The sequence below is a fragment of the Quercus lobata genome, chromosome 2 (genome assembly GCF_001633185.2).
Source record: "Quercus lobata isolate SW786 chromosome 2, ValleyOak3.0 Primary Assembly, whole genome shotgun sequence".
NCBI classification, from domain to species: domain Eukaryota; kingdom Viridiplantae; phylum Streptophyta; class Magnoliopsida; order Fagales; family Fagaceae; genus Quercus; species Quercus lobata.
The window spans coordinates 40,711,655-40,725,308 of NC_044905.1; the positions used below are offsets into that span (position 1 = coordinate 40,711,655).

Genomic DNA, 13,654 nt, shown 5'->3' on the forward strand with positions numbered 1-13,654 from the left:
TTCAAACCACGAATAAGTAACTTAAATTTCAGCTAAACCAAAAATGAGTAAGTTGTAATTAACCCTAAAAAGAAAAAGGATTGAGAGGAGGGTAGTAATGGTAATAAGGAAGAAAGAGTGGGGGCAAATAGGTGTGACCCTGTAAAAATGTAGTTAATGGAAAAAAGGGAGAGGAAATCCGAAAAAAAAGGAGAGACGTGAATGGCATCAATTGTGAGTGAGGCCTAGCTGTGACTACCAAACAAACGGACGGTGGAGAGTGTAGACATCACTCTGACTCTCTCTCTTCCCCATCACTTTTCTTCAAACCTCTCTCTCTCTCTCTCTCTTTACTATTTATTATTTATTTCCTTCTCAAAGACTCCAACAAACTACTACACAACAAGAAAGAAAACCTAAAATAAAATAATAAAAATAAAAAGAAAAAGGAAAAGAAAAGAGAGAGATCCACCCCCACACCATCACAGAAGAGAAAGAGAAAGAAAAGGAAGAACAAAAAAAAATGTCGTGGCAGACATACGTGGATGAGCACTTGATGTGTGACATTGATGGACAAGGCCAGCACCTAGCTGCCGCTGCCATCATCGGCCACGATGGCTCTGTCTGGGCGCAGAGCTCTAACTTTCCTCAGGTATGTATTATATATATATATATATATATCATCGGATCGGATCGGATCAGTTTTTGATGGTTTTAATTTAATTTGAGCTCATCTGTATTAATACACACAGTTTAAGGCAGAGGAGATAAGTGGTATAATGAAGGATTTTGAGGAGCCAGGTCATCTTGCTCCTACGGGCTTGCATCTTGGTGGCACTAAATACATGGTCATCCAAGGAGAGGCCGGAGCTGTCATCCGTGGAAAGAAGGTACTACCTCATTCCTCATTCCTCATACGTACTAATTATCTCTTTCTTTCTTTCTTTTTTGTTTCAATCACACTCACACACGCATGTATATATTCCATGTCAACGATTGATTTCATACAATGTGCCATTATGAACATTGTTAGATATATCTTAATCAGTGAAATGTAGAGGAAGATCCTATTGTCCTAAGCATTCCTCTCAAAATTGGAACAGCATTCATCCTCATGCTTAAATGAAATGGAAGTCAAATTTCAATCCTATACTAATAGACAAATCTTAAAAGGGTATATCGTATATTAGTATAAACAAAATTTATATCTTTAATTGTTTATCATTTAGTATTAGTATTTCTTTTATAAACTCTCTCAAACACACTATTATAAAGTAAAGCCAATAAAAATCTAGTTGGATAATTATTATTATTATTATTATAATAATAATTTTATTTTCCATTACATTCTATCTATCATAGAAGTGTTCCTTTGTTCCTCTGTAGTGTACACCTTGCAGTGTATGAGTATTGACACCCCCAATCCCCACTGAATATGAGTATTGTTCCTCTGTAGTTCGTTTGCTTTTTTTTTTTTTTTTAAATCATTGCCAGTTACAAGCTAGGATCTAACATAATGTTTGAAGGCTGATGATGTGTGATTATATGAAATGTGGATTTTTTTTTGGTTGAAGCAAACGAAATGTGGATTAGTGCCTCATTATTATTATTATTTTTTTTTTAATTTTTAAGAGTATTCTTCATATATAGGTATTATAAGTTTTTCATCTTTGGAAAACCTTCCTGAGTGGGCTACGTTGAACTTTATTTGTCACTGAAAGCCCTTCTGTATTTGGTTTGGCAGGGATCTGGAGGTGTCACCATAAAGAAGACTAGTCAAGCTCTAGTTTTCGGCATCTATGAAGAGCCTGTGACACCAGGACAGTGCAACATGGTTGTTGAGAGGTTGGGAGATTACCTTGTTGATCAGGGCCTGTAGGCCAAACTCTTCTATAATTATTTGAGTATTTCTTGTGGGGGGTACAAACAACTGTTGTCTCTTTTCTTTTGTTTTCTTTCCTTTTGATTTCAGTCCCAAGTTTGCACCCTCTTCTTCATTTGAAAGCCTTAAACTGGCAGTGAAGTTGTCGCAAACAATAACCATGTGAGAACTAAAACAGTTGTTTTGTTGTTTTGTTGTTTGAATTGCATTAACTTTGATATTTTTTTATTATAGATTTTTCGTGTAATCCTTCTGGATTTTTGTGGTCTGTCTCTCATTGTTACTTTTATCATCATTTCTGAATGTCTGTAAAATGAGCAAAATGAATTGATGTTGGGATTATGCTGAAATCGATGGTAGATGAGCATCTTATATGTATACAAATATATAACTCTCGAAACTCGGTACTACTTAATTTGTGTTTTGGCAATTTGTGCTTTGAATAAACTAGGTGTCCCCTGGGGAACAATGAATGAACACCCGGACCACTTGTCTTATTATGCTCTCAGCATATCCTCAAGCTACTTTTGTCATCATTATAATTTGGCCCTATTGCTAAGATCAAATCTACGTTCTAGGATGTATATTTTCTGTATAAAATGTAAAATAAAAGGCAAATTAGTCTATCTGGCAGAAATATATTGGTGGTCTTTCACTGTTTTGGGAATAGAAAGAAGGTATTGTATTAAATTGCTGATAAATCTTGAATTCACGCCAGATTTGTAGTAGGCATTTTGCAACTGCAGTTTTAATGGAGTTTGGCTTTTAATCCTAGAATCGTGCTTTACATGCATGATCCCATGGACATCTTTCTGAATCAGTGATTTTTATTCAATGGGCTTTTTTTTTTTTTTTTTTCGTTTTCTTTTACAAAGATTACCCCGCCATTGAAATTAATAGTGTAGAAGCACTATCTCTAAAGCCTATCGATCCACTTGCAGAATGCGCCATCGCCGCCCAGTGGAATTTTTTTTATTATAATAAATAAATTTGAATGGTGATTAAAATTTCTGCAAGAATGATATGAATTAGTAGTTGACGGTTATAGAGATTTCTTATTCTTTTTGGGCCTTGGAAGCGTAAAGCGGATGATTTTTCTGGAAACAGTTGGACCAGAGGCATCACAAGTTGACATCCGCACATATTATAATAGCCTTAATTATAAGGTGGAATATCCGATCAAACCATCGTTTTTACTTTTTAGGATAATGATGGGCAGCGAATCCTTCTTTAGTTGGCCTAAGTTGAGGAAAAAAAAAAATACAAAAGTGGTGGGGGGTGTTGGGGGAGGTCATGTTTTTGCCTAGTGAGTAGTGATTAAGACATTTTTATTTATTTTTTAATGTTCAAAATTTTATAGCTCAATTGGTATGCTATAGTATTTTTAATAGAAAGAAACATTCAAAATTTAAATTCCCCTCTTCCAACTATTGAAATAAAAATAATTAAGACTTCCTCCTAAAAAAAGGGTAAAACATAAAAAAGCGTTTTGTCAATTATTTCATCATGTGTTCTATAATACAAACTATACTATGGAATTTTTACTGTTGATTTGGGAATATATGGATGAAAACCCCATAGCTTGGTATGAATTAGATTACCTCCATAGTACAATGTTTTCCTTTCGTCAATGTGGCTGAAATTTCCTGGTGATAATCACTAGTCACTGCAATACTTTTTTTCTGAAAGTGTACTAGCATAATAGGAATGATGTTCATGTATATAAATCCCTGACCTCTACTCTACCAATCTTTTTTACTAAATAGTCAATTTCATTTTAGGATCTATATTAGGGCAATAGTATGCTTTCTATGTTTAATTAGTTTGATTTTTAATTTATGTCCATTATTACTATTAGCAATTGTATTTTGTAGAATGTACTTTTCTTTATTCGTTTTTCACTATCTCTACTTTTTTATTTTCTAAATTCTCTTTTGTTTAATAGTTTCTTACACATGAGGAGATCGATGAGTAAATAGAGCTTATTTGTGGTGTGAGGTCATAGTTGATGGACAAATTCGAGCCTACCATTATACTTGGTATTTGTAAAATCAGATGAATCGAATTGTAATGTTGTGGCTAATTCTTTAGCCAAAAAAGCTAAAACTATTCGGGGTACCCAGGTCTGGTTGGAATCCTTACCAGAGGACATTGCCCCATTAGTTTCCTTTGATGTTCATTGATGTATTCCTTTCAGTTGAATAAAAGCCCAGGCTTAATAGTCTGGTTTCTCAAAAAAAAAAAAAAAAAAAAAAAAAAAAAAAAAAAAAGAACTTTGGCTGACTATCTAATTACCAAGTTGTTTCCTTCTACAATAGAACCATTCAGATTAGCATTTATTTTTGAACATATATTACGTTTTAATAATATTTTGCTTGTCTTCAAAAAAAGATTAATATTTTCTCTCAAAAAATTTATTAATATTTTGCTTGTTATATATTAATGAGCCTTTAAATTTAATATAAGTACAAATATTAACTGTGCACGACTATTTTTTGCTACAGAAAGAGAGAGTTGGAGTAAGTAGAAATTGGTGAAGATCTACCCCACTAAGGATGAACTCAGTTGGGTAAAATGTCCTATCTTGGGAGGGTAATTCTAAGAATTGCCTCTCTTCTTCTCTCCCAAATAATCTTTTTGGTTGGGATTCTTTCTTTCTAATGGGCATATGTGTAAGCACAATGGGGGGAGTACACCTCAGCCGAGTGGACCACAGCGGAGAAGGTTGTGGGTGGCAGTGGTGGTGGCTTTGGGTTTGCTAGCGGTGGTGGTGGGTGTGGGTTTGTTGGTTCTTCAATAGAAGAGAGAGAAACAAAGAGGAAGAAAGAGGAAGAGACAATGAGGAAGACTAAAGAAAGAATATTTAAATAAAGTGATAAAAAAAAATAGAACTATTGGTATTTGATATAAGTGGGGTATTAAAACAAATAAAATAATATTTGAGTTGTTAAATACTATAATTTATAGTAGCATCACTGTAAATGCTCTTATTCATTTTCTCTATTCTTCTTCATTTCCCTTCCATCAAACCAATATAGGGATAAACTTTGTCTATATGAAAAAAAGGAGGGGATATTTTTGTAAGGACAAAACTATTGTATATATAGGTATATATAAGGATAGGTTGTAATAATGATGTTTGAGTTTGGAGAACATGGTTTCATATAGTGAAAATTCAAGTTCTGGAATTTTCTAAGTGAAAATTCGAAAATCTGAATTTTTTGGTATTTTCTAGAATTTTCTGGTAACTGTTCAAAAAGGTTGAAGAGGTTTCAATCTTTATAAACCATTTTATGAACAAATAAGTAACTATCCATACATGCCTTTTCATGAAAGATATGTGTCTTTTCATGAATAAAGGCTTATGTTCACTTGAAAAATAACTAACTCTCTATATGTGTCTTTTCATGAGACATACGTGCCTTTTCATGAATAGAGACTTATGTTCACTTGAAAAATAACTAACTCTCCATACGTGTCTTTTCATGAAACATAACCCTATGGGTATAAATAGAGGCTTATGTTTACTTTAAAAAAAACACAAGAAACACAAGAAATCCTGGGGTCATTCTCCAAAATTACTATCTGTAGAACCCAACATCTTGGTTGTATCCTAGGGACAAATTTGCGATAACCTTTTAGCAACAAAAGTATGTGGGGCAAATATTGTCTAAGGAAAACGATATAGTGCTTCTAAGTTATCTATTTTATGTTTGTCTTTTATGTTAATCTTGTTTTTCCATTATTACTTTGTGTAATATCCCAACAATCTTAGACAATATTTGACCACAAGATAAGGAGTAAATGATGGTACAACTTTGAAGATAAGGGTAGCAATTATATCATAAGGCAAAAACATCAACAAGGCATTAATCATCAAGTATATTCAATCATTCAAACCTAGCATCATGGTATTCATCAATCAAGGAGACCAATCATCGTATTCAAAGATGCATGTTCATATTTATATGCATGACTTATCTTCATTTATCTCGCTGCACCATAACATCTCAGCACTTATGCATCAATGCATGTTCATGTGATTCATCAAAGACATAAACCCTAATTATCAATTCAATAATCAAAACATGCGAAACATGTTATTCTACTAACCCTAGACCTAAACATGTGAAAACTAGACATAACAAAACCTAAACACATGATTAAAACTAATCGAAATATACAAAATAGTAAGAACCCTAAATCTACATTTCTAGGCACGAGTATGCATGCGCATCCCAACTGTATGCATACGCATACTCGGAGTATGCGTATGCATGCATGGAGCTTGTGCATGCATATACGCCTAGAAACACAATTTCAGAACAACAAACAAAATAGCAATTTAACAAACCCTAGCATACTTCTAATACAAAACTAAACAACTTAAACTAACAACAAATATATTAAAGATAAACAAAACAAAAACTATTCTTAAACATGCATTGGATCTAACAACAAACAAAACCAACACTTAACACATCAAAACATGTTCATCAATATATCCAACCACTCAAATCTCCAATCAAAATATGGCGAGACACAAGAAGTCAAAATCAAATAAATCAAATCATATTTCTAAGCATGTATAACATATAAATCAAATAAGAATAACAAAGACACAAGTTATAAAAGATCCAAATTAAGGAAGAGCTGTGAAGTCTCCTTGCTTATAAAACACTACTTGATTGATATTTAACTGGCCCCTTAGTGTCTACACAACAAGATTCAATAAGATATCAAGTAAATCAAAGGATTCAATAGTTTATAGGTAATCACAACTCAAGAAAAAAAAATTAATAAAAAGGTTTTAGAGAAATCCCACTAAGAACAAGTTTCTGCCTTAGTTTTGTGCTAGAAAAAGGTTTTGAATCTCTGTAAAAAATGTGCTAACTTTTGCCCTAGGGTTTTTCAGAGAGGAAATAGGATTTAGAAAGCAAAATGGCACTCTTTCTAGCTAGAGTTTGAGTTTGGAGGCATAAGGTTGTATTTATATGTTTAAACTAAGGTTTTCAGGGCCTTTTAGACGTCTTTGGATGTTCCCAAGGGTCTAAAGACTGGCCCACATCAAAGAATGATGTTTTAGACCCCTAAACTGAACTTCTAGAACCCAGATGCTCCCCCAAAACCCTAATTTCAACTCCTCAGATGGCTCAAATTCAAACAGCCATAACTCACTCGATATAAATCCAAATGAGGCAAAATTTGTGTTCAAATTGAAGCCTAGGATGTCTAATTTCCAAAGAAATAAACCTCACTCAAAAATGTTTTGTGGATAAAAAATTATGTAAAAATAGTGAGCAAATGTCATTTTCAGCATCATTTTCAAAGCAATTTAAGTACTTTTGAGTTGTGATTACTTCCAAACTATTAAAATAACTTCAATTATCTTTTGTAGACATGTCTAGCTCATCATGGGGACTAGGGACTAAAGTTTATTAACTAGATACAAAATGAAGTGTCTACAATATGGAGCATCTGGCTCTAAAGAAATAGATGTTGTTTTCAAAATGGCAATGTTGTTCCTTCCCTTCTAAAGATTTTGTATATAAAAATAATTGAGTTCTCCTTTTGTGTGTCAAATTAGCAATCAGTTAGACCCCTTACCTCCATCCCTGTGAGATGGGAAGCCCTTCCCTTTAATTGGTTCAATTTGAACACAGGCAGTTCTGCTCTTGGTAGCTCAGGGCTTGCAGGTGGTAGGGGGATTATCAAGAACCACCATGGGAACTAGGTTAAATGGTTTATCAAAGCTATTGAACGAACCAACAGCATGCAAGCTGAACTTTGGGTCATTAGAGATGGCCTAGCCTTATGCTCTTCTCTAGCTCCATTTACAAGTTGTTGAATTGGATATTGATGCTAAAGTTGTTATTTTGCTTTCTAATAATGATGGCTCCTATGCTAACTTTGTACCAATTCTTGATGATTGCAGACAACTCATGACTCAGATCCCAGTCTTGAAGATCAACCACAGCTTTAGGGAGGCCAATGTGTGTGCGGATTTTCTAGCTAAAAAGGGCTCTCGCCTTTACCTAATTTTAATAAACAAGGACGTTTTTCGTTCTTTCATGACATCTTGCTCATTTTAAGTCTGATATGGGCCCGTGATCTATTAAACTAAAGGGAATTGAATTATCTACGACACGGGCTAGAGATTATCCTAATCAAAACAGTTGGATTTTTTCGATAAAAAATGGGGTCAAAATGTGGGTTAACCACGGTAAAACTTGGCCAAGTTTTTAGACATTGGTTAGAAATTAATTTTGGCATAGAAGGATGAAAATTATCATTTGGGAAAAAATTTGACTTAGTTTGACTATCGATCAACCCTGTTGAAGATTGGCCAACATGAGTATTTTGGTCATTTTAACCTTGAACATGAAAAACAAGATAATCCACCGTCCAATTGAGCTAAATTCCATCCTTTTAAAACATTCCCATAGCCCTGAGATTAAAAAGGTAATTATCGCAATTTTTATGAAAAATAAGATTTTAGCACACAAACTGAGACGGACAAATACGGTATCAACAATGTTATCCAAAAAACATTAAAAAACTTGATTTTCTTATAAAAAAAATATAATAATTACATGACATTGTAAAACCCAAAACAAAAAAGTAAATCAATCATGTCTTAATTAAAATTTATTTTTTACCAAAAAATAAAATGAAATTAAGAAAAGTTAGGTTGCTAGTTAGACATGTAGGTTTGGCTTGGTCCGCAAAAAAAAAAGGTTGAGTCACAAGTCAACCCGTTTTTGCTTCAGGTAAAAAAAAATTAGATTCGAATTGGGTATTTTCTTTCGAATTTAGATTTTACATCTACTTCGGTTTTTTTTTTTTTTTTTTTTTTTTTTTTTTTTTTTTTTTGTGGAGAAGAAGCTTTGTTAGGATTTGATAGCTCACATTATTGTTCATGTGAGAAGCACTTGGGCTAAATTTGTTAAGAAACCTATCACTTTGGCCCACATTTTTTCCTTCCCCCTTAAAGCATTCACAATGATGCTCTCATATTACTATATTGCTATTTTTAACAACCAACACCACAAGTTTCTCAAAAAAAAAAAAAAAAAAAAAAAACAACAACAACAACAACAACAACCAACACCACAAAAATAGAGCTATATTGGTGGTGTTATTGTTAATTTTTTTAGCAATTGAGCTATGGTAAGCTGCCATCTACGGCGGTCTATTATAGCACAAAAGTTATAAAAAATAATATTCTTTATTCCATGGACATCTCTTTTTCTCATTAAAATATTGCTCTCTCTCTCTCTCTCTCTCTCTCTCTCTCTCTCTCCCCTTCTTGGTTCTTCCTATCTTTGAATTTGTGGGTTTTTTTTGTTGCGGCTGTCGCCTTGGTGGGTTCCATTTGTGGCAATTGTCACGCTGTTGGTAGGTTTCAATCGTCGCCGTTGGCATTTGTGTGTTGGTGGCTAGGTTGGATCCAAAGGAGCAGTGGGTTTTGCTAGGTTAGGTTTTCTGAGTTGAGGGTTTTTTTGGGTTCAATGGGGTTATGGTTAGTTCGGCGGAGCTGTGGCTGGGTTGGATAGGTGGTTGTGATGTCTGGGTGGTGATTTATGGAGGTTGTGGGCTTGTGATTTGGTTTTTTTTTGGGGGTTTCAATTTATGAGGTTGTGGGTGGCAGTGGTGGTGGCTTTGGGTTTGTTAGCGGTGGTGGTGGGTGTGGGTTTGTTGGTTCTTCAATAGAATAGAGAGAAACAAAGAGGAAGAAAGAGGAAGAGACAATGAGGAAGATTAAAGAAAGAATATTTAAATAAAGTGATAAAAAAAAATAGAACCATTGGTATTTGATATAAGTGGGGTATTAAAACAAATAAAATAATATTTGAGTTGTTAAATACTATAATTTATAGTAGCATCACTGTAAATGCTCTTATTCATTTTCTCTATTCTTCTTCATTTCCCTTCCATCAAACCAATATAGGGATAAACTTTGTCTATATGAAAAAAAGGAGGGGATATTTTTGTAAGGACAAAACTATTGTATATATAGGTATATATAAGGATAGGTTGTAATAATGATGTTTGAGTTTGGAGAACATGGTTTCATATAGTGAAAATTCAAGTTCTGGAATTTTCTAAGTGAAAATTCGAAAATCTGAATTTTTTGGTATTTTCTAGAATTTTCTGGTAACTGTTCAAAAAGGTTGAAGAGGTTTCAATCTTTATTAACCATTTTATGAACAAATAACTAACTATCCATACATGCCTTTTCATGAAAGATATGTGTCTTTTCATGAATAAAGGCTTATGTTCACTTGAAAAATAACTAACTCTCTATATGTGTCTTTTCATGAGACATACGTGCCTTTTCATGAATAGAGACTTATGTTCACTTGAAAAATAACTAACTCTCCATACGTGTCTTTTCATGAAACATAACCCTATGGGTATAAATAGAGGCTTATGTTTACTTTAAAAAAACACAAGAAACACAAGAAATCCTGTGGTCATTCTCCAAAATTACTATCTGTAGAACCCAACATCTTGGTTGTATCCTTGGGACAAATTTGCGATAACCTTTTAGCAACAAAAGTATGGGGGGCAAATATTGTCTAAGGAAAACGATATAGTGCTTCCAAGTTATCTATTTTCTGTTTGTCTTTTATGTTAATCTTGTTTTTCCATTATTACTTTGTGTAATATCCCAACAATCTTAGACAATATTTGACCACAAGATAAGGAGTAAATGATGGTACAACTTTAAAGATATTGAACCATGGTTTGGTGAAATTGGATAATTTTGATGGAACCAATTTTACATAGTAGAAAGAGTAATTGGCTTGGATTTGAAGAGTTGTTCAAATGATGAATCGATCATAAAGAAGATTCAATGGAACAAGAAGATTCAATGGAATAAGGCTTGAAGAAACAAGTTTCTTTGTTGGCAAGACAAGATGATGATTCTTTCACATTGTGAATGCATTAAAAGCCATGTTCATAGTTTGAACATTGAAGGTACGAATTTCTTGTTCATGGGCAATTTGAATTTCAAATTGATTGATGAGTTTCTTTGTTAGAATATTTGCATGTGTTGCGAATTTATTTGAATTGAGATATAAGAATGAAATTTTAACATGTTTAAATGTTATAAAGTGAAGTAGAAAATTTAAAGGATGGGAATTTAAACTCTTAAAGTGATAGAGTATATGAATATTTCCTAAGTGATTTTCTAAACTATGTGAAGACATTAAGGAACATGTCAGAAGATCATCACTGAATTGAAGAGGAAAATCCGATTAGAGGTGTATCTAACACCAATTCTAAAGTGAATGTGAACAATGTTAAAATTGGAAGTTCTAGTAAGAACAATAAACATTTGAATGTGAATAAGAGTGTGAATCATTTTAGAAGAACAACTCTAAGGATCCCAACAATGACAATTAGAATGTCATGTTTCCTTTGTGGAAAAAAAGACCATTACATTTGAGAATGTAAGTTCTTAAAGAATAAGAAGGATGAAGATGGAAATGCCAATGAAGCAATTGTCATTAAGGACATTATTGCTATGGCAAGTGATGTATGTAATAAAGATCACTATATTTCATATGGTTGTAATTACAAATCCTTCTGATTGGTGTTTTGATTTAGGTGCAATGTTGCATGTGTGCATCTATAAGGCACAATTCAAGACTTATGAGGAGTCTTCCATAGAACTAAAGGTGCTTGTGGACATCCACAATAAGGCAAAAGTTCATGGAACGTGCATTGTTCAAGTGAAATTGAGTTTTGGCAAGAAGCTCTCTTGACCAATACTATATTTTCGTGTGCCTAATATCAAGAACAGCCAATTTGTTATTTAAGAATGGTCTTGTCCAAGAATGGGATATTAGTAGGCAATGGATATGCTATTATCTGAGTGTTATTTATCAATATGTTTTGGTTGTGCTTATATTGCTGATTCTTTATTTGTGGCATGATAGATTGAGACTTTTAAATTTCAAATTCTTGAAATTTAGGTCAAAGCATGATATAATTTATATAAGCATGATGATTTGAATTGAATGGTGTATTAACTTGAAATGACGAATATTTCTAAATATATATTATTATTTGTGAGGAACATGTCATAATACAGCAAAGTGCAATCTCTTATATACCCTAATAAAATTGTTTGGTCAAAAGAGAGAACTCTATTTGATATGGTGAATGCCATAAACTTGAGTGCAATCAGCTAAGTTCCTATCTGATCAATGGGAAGAAACTTTGCTTAGTGTATGTTATATGCATAATAGAGTTTCATCTCAAATGTATTTCATATGTGTTATGAAATGAGAAAGTGACCAAATGCTTAGCATTTTGAAATGTAGGGGGGTTTAACCTTTTGTAAATGATAGACCAAAGAGGACTAATTAGTCAAAGAGCTATATAAAGTGTATATGTAGGTTTTAAGTAAATTCGAGGGTATGTAGTTTATTAGACTTAATGTCTAATATAAAAGCGAAATCAAAGGATATTGAATTTATTGAGTTTAAATTCAAAGATGATTTCAAGGATATCCCAATACCTACTTAAACACGAGTAAATGACTCCAATGTTAAATATCACATTAAGTGGTATTGAAAATTTAAATACCACTTAATGTGAACATAGGTGGAGTCAAAGTGTAAGAAATAAAAGGGATTTTAATCCAAATTTTATTTCATGTGAAGCTCTTGTTTACCTTGTTAAAGGTAATAAAAGTGTAGTCCAATTAAATACCCATGGTATTCTTTGAGGGAAGTGATCTTAAAGTTTGAGAAAGATTTGTGCTTCTAAAAAGATGTAGCTTTCTATTGTAAAAGCTATTAATAATGAGTGGGTATTAGAATAAGATATAAAATCTTTTGGTCTAAGGTTAATAGTAAAAGGTTTGAAATAAAGGGAAAAAGATAGATTTTTGATATCTATACACTAGTAACTATTTGTGTTATTAGTTTGATATCTTTAAAATCATTCATATAATTTTAAAGAAATTCACTATATTCTATTATTACATTTTGAAATATGTAATTATAATGTTTATATATGTAAGTTTTGGAATGGTTGAGAACCCAAATTATGGGGTTTAAAAACTCAGTTTGTAGAATTATGACATCCAAGAAAGTGTGGGGTATAACCCTTAAACGAGTCATGGTCATGGACTCATAAGAATGCTAATGTGCATCAAAGATATGCTTGATAAAGGTGTTGAGAATTAATATTGAGGGATGTTAAATTCATTGTGATTAAATTCTGCTATGTGTGGTAGATGTCTCAAGTTTAAACAAGCACATTTTGTGATCCTATTTTGAAAGTACGTCTTCATGAAATAAAGAGAGTACAAGTGAGTTCATTAATTGAACATTCAAGGATTAATAATGAAATATTGGATTGTGTCTCCACATATAATTTGAGTATGCATCATATAGATGTGAAGGGACTTTCTTAAAAAGTGATCTTGGTAAGGAAGTTTTCTTGAAAGACCTATGGGTTTGTACTTCCTTAATTAATTAAATGAAAATCTTTTATGAATGGGAATCAAGTAAAGAAATATAGTGGAGATGAGCACTATATTAATCTCATTTTGAGATTTATGATATCTCATTTTGTTGAGATTTGAGTAATCTCATTGTGTTGAGATTAGTGTTGAGAACTTGCTTCTTAAATTTTAATATTTTTAAGGGGAAATTACACTTTACCCACTTGTAGTTTGCTCAAAAAACATTTTACCCACTTGTGGTTTAAAAAAATGACACTTTGCCTACCTGTGGTCTAATCTGTTAACCAAACGTTTACCCACCTCTG

General features: G+C 32.7%; 1 protein-coding gene across 1 annotated transcript; it reads left to right on the plus strand.

The window, feature by feature from the left end:
* Positions 1-155: 155 nt before the first annotated feature.
* On the plus strand, positions 156-2,211 carry LOC115975612 (profilin-4). Its single transcript, XM_031096471.1, has 3 exons — positions 156-631; positions 732-869; positions 1,724-2,211. The coding sequence occupies exons 1-3, from the start codon at positions 503-505 to the stop codon at positions 1,856-1,858; spliced, it is 402 nt and encodes a 133-aa protein (XP_030952331.1). The 5' UTR covers positions 156-502; the 3' UTR covers positions 1,859-2,211.
* Positions 2,212-13,654: the final 11,443 nt, after the last annotated feature.